The sequence below is a fragment of the Mytilus galloprovincialis genome, chromosome 11 (assembly GCF_965363235.1).
Source record: "Mytilus galloprovincialis chromosome 11, xbMytGall1.hap1.1, whole genome shotgun sequence".
NCBI lineage: Eukaryota > Metazoa > Mollusca > Bivalvia > Mytilida > Mytilidae > Mytilus > Mytilus galloprovincialis.
This window is the reverse complement of record NC_134848.1, coordinates 72,252,941-72,264,422: the sequence shown is the minus strand read 5'-3', so window position 1 is coordinate 72,264,422 and position 11,482 is coordinate 72,252,941. Positions and strand designations below refer to the sequence as shown.

At 33.9% G+C, this 11,482-nt stretch overlaps 1 protein-coding gene across 2 annotated transcripts; it reads right to left on the bottom strand.

The window, feature by feature from the left end:
* Positions 1 to 390: 390 nt before the first annotated feature.
* Positions 391 to 8,947, bottom strand: LOC143052757 (uncharacterized). Of its 2 annotated transcripts, XM_076225868.1 has the most exons (4): positions 8,812 to 8,947; positions 3,509 to 3,669; positions 2,036 to 2,128; positions 391 to 689 (listed from the first exon to the last, which is right to left on the bottom strand). In XM_076225868.1, the coding sequence occupies exons 1-4, from the start codon at positions 8,831 to 8,833 to the stop codon at positions 402 to 404; spliced, it is 564 nt and encodes a 187-aa protein (XP_076081983.1). In that variant the 5' UTR covers positions 8,834 to 8,947; the 3' UTR covers positions 391 to 401. The 2 variants fall into 2 exon arrangements, 1 of the variants encoding a protein (XP_076081983.1); XR_012971227.1 differs by lacking the exons at positions 3,509 to 3,669; positions 8,812 to 8,947 and adding an exon at positions 2,957 to 3,029.
* Between the last annotated feature and the right edge of the window lie 2,535 nt (positions 8,948 to 11,482).

The following is an 11,482-nucleotide window of genomic DNA, read 5'->3' as shown; positions in this document are numbered from 1 at the left end:
AAAACAAATAGCTTACTGTGTCAAGAAAAGCTAACTACTACGTACGTGTCACAAAAACAAATAGCTTACTGTGTCAAGAAAAGCTAACTACTACGTACGTGTCACAAAAACAAAAACAAATAGCTTACTGTGTCAAGAGAAGCTAACTACTTCGTACGTGTCACAAAAACAAACAGCTTACTGTGTCAAGAAAAGCTAACTACTACGTACGTGTCACAAAAACAAATAGCTTACTGTGTCAAGAGAAGCTAACTTCTACGTACGTGTCATAAAAACAAATGATGATATTTGATTAGAAAATAGTTGTATACTCGACCGCGCAACATGCTCAAAGTTTATTTGTTTGTCCTTGCTCCATAAAAATATACAGATTTGATCATTAATATGTATGTGTCCATATCCTATGTATATTTTGGAGATGTTTTACTTGTAGCTGTTATACATGGCCCTTGAGAGTTTGATGTGTTTCCGCGAAATTTGCGCCAGGTAACTAACAACATTATGTTGAAAAAATTAATCACTTGTATGAGAATGGTCGCCACAATAAACAACGCCATCAGCGTGTCTTGATGCGCATGTCCACATTCCTTCTTGTGTCCCCCACAGCTGACAGCGCTTCTGATATTTTCAATTGTAGGATACGTCAGAATACCAAATGAAGCACAAGTCAGGCCATAAAAAACTTTCCACTGTCAAAAAAATAAAATACACAGCTTCAATTGACGAATATATGATATGTTATACTATTGTTTCAGGAAAGGGTGGCGGTTGGTACTTATTAAATTAAATCGTTTAACACCGCTGTACTCGTTTGTACATGTCCTAAGTCAGGACCCTGATGTTCAGTGGTTGTCGTTTATGAGTGTGGTTCATAAGAGTTTCTCGTTTCTCGTTTATTTTATATAGATTAGACCGTTGTTTCTATTTGTATTGGAACATACCATGCATTATTGTAGGTACACCAATCAAAATTTAAAGTCCCGAAAGACTGAACCTTCAGGAACATATATCTTTTCGCAACATTTAAGTGAATGTATCCGCTGAGCTGCATTCTTCTGAATGATTTTGTAATATATTTTCTAGCCATTTTAATTTATATTTTATAGTGTGTCGTTTTGTGTTGTAATTTTTACTCTACTGTCTCAAGTTAGAGTGAAGGTAGCCGCCTGTTAAAACGTTTAAACCAGCTGCATTGTATGCACCTGTATTGATTAGTTAGGAGTTCAGTGGTTGCCGTTTGTTAGTATGATTTATAGATTTGTATAGTTTCTCGTTTTAACATATTGATTGGCCGTTGGTTTTACCATTTCAGTTGTTTAACACTGTCGTTTTAAGAACCTTTTATAGCTTGTTGTTCAGTGTGAGTCAAGGCTCCGTGTTGAAGGTCGTACTTCGTCTATTTATTGTGTAAAGGTTATCAAAGACCCTGATGGTACTGCAGAGAAATATTTTTGTTTATAGATGAATAATTTAATTTTGGATGTATTGCGTCTTCTGATTTGCTGACAGTGTTTTGTCAATAAGCTCATATATATAATTTTGTTGTGTGACCGTGACTTCATGAACGAGGTTTCATGATTTACCCCAGCATAAAACCTAATTTATAATTAAAATTATAAGGAATGACTGTAATAATTTGTTCTGTCTATTCGAAAAAATAACATAAAAATGTGGTGCACACTTCAAAGATAACCCGCGTAGTAGCGGGTTATTTAGTGCGCATCACATTTATTATTAAATAAACTCATCATAGATACCAGGATTAAATTTAGTATATACGCCAGACGCACGTTTCGTCTACAAAAGACTCTGTCTCACATGTGACACGCGAATTCAAAAAGTTAAAAAGGCCAAATAAAATACGAAGTTGAAGTGCATTGAGGACCAAAATTCCAAAAACAAAATATGCCCAATACAGCTAAGTTAATATATTCCTAAGGTGATGTTCTTTCTTCACAGACAGAGAAATTATTACAGTTATCCCTAAATTGTGTATGATTTCAATGATTGAGACTAATTTTCAATAGCCACATACCAGTGTTCTTTGTTTATCTGACTCTTCTTGTGTTGTTAACGATTCTGTTGCCATGGAATTGGCTATAATTCCCATGCATCCTATAACTATTCCCTAAAATATACAATGGGTTCATGATATATTTCTAGGTATATGTATATCAAAATTAAATGTATTATTGATAATCAAAGAGAAGTTATCATATACTTTATTGATTTTTTAATTATTCCGGTTGTATAAAAAAAAGTTAAGAGTTTGGACAGGGATAACAAGATTTAAAAATCGTGTATGCATTTTTTTTTCCAGAAAAAATCATGTTTATTTTATTGAAGCTTTGGGTATTCATGTCCCTTTGTTTATTATTGAAGCTTTAGGTACAAATGTCTTTTCGTTTTAATACATTGACCCCGATATAGATAGGTGAAGCACCAAGAACAGGGTAGCCTGCACCATCATGTGTCACTAGAATGACTATAGGTTGCACTTTGTAAATACGGCTGTTTCTTAAACCACGCCTCTTATGGGGAGATCTGGAATATTCAAAGAAAATTAATTTTGTTTACATACTGGTTCCCAGTTATGCTCTCTGTGTTCCATCTTATAGAGACATAACTTGGTAATGTTACCAGTAAATATACATGTGCATATTCTTTACATTGAAATCTATGGTAACCCTTCATTCGAGGTAGGGGGAGTTAAGAAAATTAGTGTTAGTTTAAACTCTGAAAGGTCAGGGCATATAAACGCTGAAAACATGCCGCATAGCCCTATATTGTGACCTTTGAAAAAAATTGTCGTGCATATGAACTTTCAATTCTATGATAAGATTTTTTAGAAACTTTATAGTAAAAGTGGTACAGTTTAAGCCGTAAAAGGAGTTCCTATGGGAAATTGCATTGTCAGTATTTATAGAAATTCAACCTTAAGGTAACAAGTACTTACATAGACCCCGATATAGATAGGTGAGGCACCAATGACAGGATAGTTTGCACCATCCTGTGTCGCTAAAATGACTTAAGGTAACAAGTACTTACATAGAATCCGACATAGATAGTTGAAGCACCAATGACAGGGTAACCAGCACCATCTTGTGTCGCTAGAATGACTCAAGGTAATTAGTACTTACATAGACCCCGATATAGATAGGTGAAACACCAATGATAGGGTAGTCTGCACCAGCTTGTGTCGCTAGAATGACTAAAGGTAACAAGTACTTACATAGACCCCGATATAGATAGGTGAAGCACCAATGATAGGGTAGTATGCACAATCTTGTGTCGCTAGAATGACTAAAGGTAATTAGTACTTACATAGACCCCGATATAGATAGGTGAAGCAGCAATAATAGGGTAGCCTGCACAATCTTGTGTCGCTAGAATGACTAAAGGTAATTAGTACTTACATAGACCCCGATATAGATAGGTGAAACACCAATGATAGGGTAGTCTGCACCAGCTTGTGTCGCTAGAATGACTAAAGGTAACAAGTACTTACATAGACCCCGATATAGATAGGTGAAGCACCAATGACAGGGTAGCCTGCACCATCTTGTATCGCTAGAATAACTATTCCTATAATAATCAGGATCGGCGCCACGCCACACTGAATAAGCGAAATGATTTTTTGGAACTGTAATCCTTGTCTTTTGCGTGCGACTGAAATTTTAAAAAATCAAATGATAATACAATATGTATAATCAAAGAGCTGAACAGCTCTGAGGGAAAAGACGGCCATTGTTTCAATTTTTAGGGGGTATCTTTTGATAGTCTACATACAAAGAATGAGCAAAAGAACAGCTAGAACATATAGAAAGGCTAACAATAATGAAACTAATTGTTGTTTATTGTTTTTTCATTTCCTTAGTCAAGAATTCATCATAGAGACAATTTGGACCAATGAGATCTGCACCTTCTAAATCAAAACATTTGATTAAAGTTGGGAGTTAATTATCTAAAATCCAATGGAATTTAACAACTACTACAATATATTTTAGAATTTTAATTATGTACAACTGAACGGCAGGCTAAGACCATTCTCAATTTTTTGTGACAGTATTCTCAAGAAAGTGAGGACTGAAAAATCTATTCAGTTTTAATTTTCCATTGATAAAGTTCCCAGTTACAACTCTCATCACAGGGATACATGTACTTATAAAATCAAATATGATTGATATAAGCTGTGTGAAGTTTGTTTCCAGATCCCACATTTTGATATATCTGTAAAATTCATGAATAAATAGCTTTAAACTACAAAAAGCAATATTTAAAAAAAAAAATGACCACTACGATAATTATGTTGGTACGCAAAATTATTTTTTAATTGATGACTACTTATCATATATATACTTAATGTGACATTTTTAGTGTTCAGATACATTAACTTTCATTTTTGTGGGTAATTAAATTACTCATCAATTGAGGTGCTCCTTAATTGGAGAAAGATTCTAAAAACATAACTTTACAGAAAGAATGAAAACTGCAGTTGCTCTCCCCAATCTCAATAGGTATAAACTACAAAAAGCAACATTTAATTTTTTTTAATTTTTTTTTAACCATTTCAATAATTATGTTGGTACACAAATTTTTTTTTATATAGAAGACTACTTATCATATCCTAAATGCCACATTTTAAGTGTTCAGAAACATTTACTTTGATTTTAGTGTATAATTACTCATCAATGGAGGTGCTCCTGAATTGGAGGAAGATTCTAAAAACAGAACTTTACAGAAACAATGAAAACTGTCGTTTCTCTCCCCAATCTCATGTATCCCCTTTGACATTGTTTACCGCGAAAGTTGACCTACAAATTATCTGATTATAGCCTCAGATTAAAGCATTGCATGTTGGTGTGTGAATGATCTACATTACAGCAAGTTTACATTTAACAAATACGGATTTTAAATTAGTATACAAATACTGTGACTGGTTTTTATAATGAATAAAGGATATCCCTGTGTGGCATTCCAACAATGACGTCACTAGGTTAGATATATTTAGAATATTTCGTAATACTGATTTTTCCGGACACTGTAAAAGAAACGTATATAGTGTAAGGGAAAGCTCAATATACGACAATTTCACGAGAAACAGAAGGGAAATGTGTAAAAAATGTATTTAAAGTCAATCTGTTCTCCTTGTCATCAATTTCAGTATGACATTTTGAGGGGGTTTCCAAACTATCAAAACAAAATGATTGACGTGAGGGAATGATACTCTGGCCAACCCCATTAGGGAATTGACGGCTTGAAGCCGTCTTTCCCCCAAAAAATGGAAACTCTAAACCGTATAATTCTATCAATGAATGATATTACTGGGAATAAGTTTTATAATTGAAGCGATGTTAATCAAGTGTAACACAAATGTCAGTGGTGGATACCGAATTTTTTTATTAGTGGGGCCCACTGACTGTCTAAGAAGGGGACCGCTCCGGTCATGCTCAAGTGATTCCCTATATAATCAACCAATTCTTTTTCAAGAAAAGGGGGCCCGGGCCCTTGCCCAACCACCTCCCCCCTAATCCACCTCTGAATGTATGTTTACCAACCCCGACCTATTTGTATGACTGCCTATTTGTTGTCACTAAATCCGGACATAAAAAGCTATGATTTTTATTTTAAACTGTGCTATATATTGTATTCAATGGCAGTGCAGTATAAAGACTGATTAATTATTGTTCATCGAAATGTATGTACAGTATATGTACATTGTCGGAAAATAAAAACTTTATTTGTACGAGCTTCAGAAACAGGACAGAAAGCAGGGCGTGAGTTGTTTAAATCCAAACCTTTGCCTCTGATTTCTCAGAAATCTACATCGTTTAAACGCGGACCGCAAAGAGGAAACTTAAATGAACTGGTAAGACTAACGTCTTTAAGAAATATCCATATTACCACTGGCTCAACATGGAAACGATTATTTGTACATTTACAAATAAATCAAACAAATATTTGTTTAACTGTTATTTGTACAACAATTGCAGATAAAAAGAAAGAAAGTGTGAAACTATCAAAAAATTACAAGATATTGTTAACTTCAGTAAAAAAAAAAATATATTTTTCTACAAACGAACTTTATCTTATACTTAATAGAAAAATGAAATAAAAAAAAAATGGGGTCACCGTTCATTTACGCTCACAATCTGCCTTCGAAAGCATACATTTTTGTTTATGTCCTTTAATCACTTGGCGTCCGTCGTCCGTCGTCGTCATCCGTCGTCGTCCGTCATTAACTTTTACAAAAATCTTCTTCTCTGAAACTACTGGGCCAAACTTAACCAAACTTGGCCACAATCATCATTGGGGCATCTAGTTTAAAAAATGTGTCCGGTGACCCCGCTTACTAACCAAGATGGCCACCATGGCTAAAAATAGAACATAGGGATAAAATGCAGTTTTTGGCTTATAACTCAAAAACCAAAAAATTTAGAGCAAATCTGACAGGGTAAAATTGTTTATCAGGTCAAGATCTATCTGCACTAAAATTTTCAGATGAATTGGACAACCCGTTGTTGGGTTGCTGCCCCTGAATTGGTAATTTTAGGGAAATTTTGCTGTTTTTGGTTATTATCTTGAAGATTATTATAGATAGAGATAAACTGTAAACAGCAATAATGTTCAGCAAAGTAAGATTTACAAATAAGTCACATGACCAAAATGGTCAGTTGACCCCTGTAGGAGTTATTGCTCTTTATAGTCAATTTTTAACCATTTTTCGTAAATCTTAGTTATCTTTTACAAAAATCTTCTCCTCTGAAACTACTGGGCCGAATTAATCCAAACTTGGCCACAATCATCTTTGGGGTATCTAGTTTACAAAATGTGCCTGATGACCCGGCCATCGAACCAAGATGGCTGATATGGCTAAAAATAGAACATAGGGGTAAAATGTAGTTTTTGGCTTATAACTCAAAAACGAAAGCATTTAGAGCAAATCTGACATGATGTAAAATTGTTTATCAGGTCAAGATCTATCTGCTCTGGAATTTTCAGATGGATCAGACAACCCGTTGTTAGGTTGCTGCCTCTGAATTGGTAATTTTAGGGAAATTTTGCTGGTTTTTTTATTATCTTGAATATTATTATAGATAGAGATAGAGATAAACTGTAAACAGCAATAATGTACAGCAAAGTAAGACCTAAAAATAAGTCAACGTGACCAAAATGGTGAATTGACCCCCTAAGGAGTTATTGTCCTTTATAGTCAATTTTTAACAATTTTTAAAAAATTTGTGAATTTTTACTAACATTTTCAACTGAAACTACTGGGCCAAGTTCATTATAGATAGAAATAATTGTAAGCAGCAAGAATGTTCATGCAGTAAAGTAAGATGTACAAACACATCACCATCACCAAAACACAATTTTGTCATGAATCCATCTGTGTCCTTTGTTTCATTTTCACATAGACCAAGGTGAGCGACACAGGCTCATTAGAGCCTCTAGTTCTGTTGAACTAAAAGGAGAAATAGCGGTAATATCGAAATAAAAAACAACAAGATTACAGAAATCGCTTAAATTTTACAATTAGTTATTTTATGTACAGCTTATTCGAAAACAACAATAAAAAATATAGGTCACCTATGAGTTAATAAAGATATTTCAATTTTAATGCAAAAAAAATGGCATTTTTGCACCAAGGGGAGATAATATGGAGCTTTTTCAATGATATCTACATTTTAAAAGTCATCTGGGGCCAACACGAATAGATTTTTTGGAATGGTTTTTGTTCCATAAGATAAAGAACGTAACAACTACTTAAGGTAATAAATTAAATTTTTAATGAAAAATTAAAGTATAATTGTTTTCTGAAATACTTATACCCGCGAGCCTCCTTAAATAGGACAATGCATGTAAAAATAAAGCAAACATAGAGAACTGGAAATCAGTCTATGACATCTCTTCTGACGTACAGAAGTCAAAAGACACATATAATTTGTTTTTATGAACTCTAACGAAAAACTTATACGTTGAATGTCTGTTTGTTTTTAAGCTGTACCATTCTTCGTTCTTCTCGCCTTATTGTACATGTAGGCGGATCCAGGCGGGAGGGGGCTTGGCGACCCGAACCCCCTTTCGTTGGAAAAACTAGTTGATTTATTGGGAATCACTGGAGCGTCCCCCTCCCTTTCTTCTTCTTCTTCTTTCAATACACAGTCGGACTTTTCTTAAGTGTATAATGACTTTTGCTAGTAAAATCAGGAGGCCTTTCCTCCTCAATTATCAAAACCAGCAGTAACTGTTTACAGTTATATTGACCTCTAGGGCAGTCAGCACCCCCATTTTTTTTTTAAGTTCTTGATCCGCCACTTTTTGTTATTTATTTAATCATTATGTATTTCTTATTTGAAGGACATTTGGCAATTTGGAATCGCTTTCTTTCTATTGAAATGTATTGTACGTAGAACATGACCATATATGAGGGTGAAGACGAGGGCTTACAGAATAGAGAATAATAAACAAAAACTATAAAGAATGGAGAATAATGGGCAAAAGTATAAAGAATAGGGGAGAAAAAAAACGGCCTCAAAATTTAGCGGATACAGAAACGAAGGACCCCAATCAGACCTTCGTATTTATAGAAAAATAATTACAATTATAATTGCTTTAAATAGTAATTATTAATGATACGAAGGTGTCGATCATTACAAAAATTACCCAATAAAAAACAAGATATAAATAAATTCAATAATGCACATATACCTTAATACATTGGAAATACATAAACAAATGAAAGATAAAAATAGCTCAACGATCTCTATCATTAATTTACATTGTACATGATAATCAGTTTAACATTACCTGCTTCCTCATCGAATCCCATGTTTTTATTTCTTAAATGTGTACTAATCCGACTACACCTGTGCTTGTGTACGATTAAAAGGTTGGCATCTTTTTTTAAATACCCAGTTCGTTTCGAAATACTTATTATAATTGATTTATATTTATATCTATATAAGGGGTCGTCTCAAAATGTATACGTATATATCATGTATATTACGGTAATCCCATATGAAATCTTAATTATTTCAGATGAAAAAAGAAGAACTGTATCATTTGGTGATTAGAAATTTGATTTTAAATTCAAATTTTGATTAATAAAAAACATTTCGAAGACTGATCGAACATGTTAGAATTCAGCATAATTTGAAGCTGGAGATAGATAATAACCATACGGAGACAAAAGCGATGATTATTTCAGATCAAGAAAAATGTCCTGTTCAGCTTCTAAGAGTGAATATTCCACCCTATCATTCAATTATGTCCCACAAGAACACGATTTTTATAAACCACAAAGAAAATGTTTCGATTGTGTACGGCAACTTATGTATTAATATGTACGATAACTTCAAATTTACATCAACTTCGACCTCTCTCCGCTTTTGCACGCCGTCGCTCCCATGCGGTATAGACACATACTTTTGATAACGTAACTTTTATATGCGTTGATTTAATTTTGTTGAACGACGAATACTGCTTTCTCAAAAGTTGCCAAAACAGGGATTTGAATCAATCAAATTAAGGTCATCACTCAAGAAATTTTACGGTCGCCATCATGAGCCTCATCATGAGCTGATTAGGCTAGCGAATATGATAAAAGTGTGTCAGATATATATATCTGATATTCTTCCTCAGTCATTACCGTAGAATCACCATGGTGATACGGTCTGATTAGTCAGAGGCTAAACGTCAGGTTCGGGTAAATCTGTTCACAGTATTTCTGTTATTTCATTGGTTATAAATACTATCTAATGGCTGCTTCGTGGCTGTTTCCGGAATGATTATGGGGGAAATGAAGGTCATTTTAACGTCTGATTGGCTATTAATGAGTGGCATGCATTATATGTTCAACGCGTCCGTAAGTGGGGTCGGATTGAAATCATGATACTAGGTTATAGGTACATATTATGATAAAGTGTTCATTTGCTGTAGTGATTAGTTATGATGATAACTCACCACAAACTGTCAATTTGGTACAGATTATATAATCATGTGACAATGTGATGATTTAATCTTGAAATTATGTTGCTATTTTGGTAAGAAACTGTACATTTATGTAGTATTGCTAGTCTCTGAAAATAGAACAGTAATGTGTATAATTTACACTTTAAACTGCGTATTAAAACAGTTAATTGAGATACTTTTGTGTTAGATTTCTTCGTATAAAGCTTAGATTTTAAATAGTTAATATACAAAACGTATGCTCTATGTATAAAAATAATAACCATTTATTTTTCATTGCTTGGACATATTGATTAGAAAATATTAAAATCACGGAATTTACCGAAGATGTAATTTCGTTTCCAGCACTTTCATCGCTTCATTGATTTCTGGTGTAAATAAACAAACCCGACGATACTGATTAGAAGAATACAAAAATTACAAGGTGAGCAATATGGTTTCTTATGTGCAAAGAAGCCTACACCAAGCGTCACGGTATTGTTATTGGCAAGGGTTTCAGTGCACTATAGGATACTATAGTGTCAGCTGTTGCAAATTATATAATTTAGCTTTTTACAATGCACATGCAGCTCTATATTTGAATACAATTCTTCTATAACAAAGAGTTATAGTTAATGGGGAGAAATCCGAATGGAAAGATGTCACGAGCGGAATACCTCAAGGTTCAGTGCTAGGCCCAATTTTATTCGTACTATATATAAATGATATACCTGAAGTCACCAGTATTGGCACAGACACATACCTTTTTGCAGATGACACCAAAGCATTTAGAGGTATATTTCAACAGTCTGATTGTGAACACCTGCAAGAAGACATTCATGCACTTCATGAATGGTCAGAAAAATGGCTCCTATGCTTCCATCCAGACAAATGTAAGGTGATGAAAATTGGACGATCTAAAGTAGAACAGAAAGCTTACACATTGAAGGAAGGAATAACACCGATGGAATACGTAGAAGCTGAGAAAGATATAGGAGTTACCATTGACACCAAATTATCATTTGAACAACATATGCATGAAAAGATAAACAAAGCAAATTCAATCATGGGAATACTAAGAAGAACAATGGAATACATGGATATGAATACATTTAAATTATTATACACAGCTTTAGTACGACCACATCTTGAATATGCCAACCAGGTATGGTGTCCACATTTGAAGAAACAAATTGAAGCCATTGAAAATGTCCAAAGAAGAGCAACTAAACAAATACCTGGACTATCAACATTAGCATATGAAGAACGACTTAGAAAACTAAAACTTCCAACATTAGCCTACAGAAGATCTCGAGGTGACATGATAGAAATGTACAAAATACTATCAGGAAAATATGATGATGATGTATCAGACTTTATATCACCGTGTACTGACTCCAACACTCGAGGACACCATCTCAAATTGTATAAAACAAGATCTAGACTAGATGTAAGAAAATATACATTTACACAAAGAGCAGTAGAAATTTGGAACAGTCTACCAGAAAAAGTAGTATCAGCACCAACAATT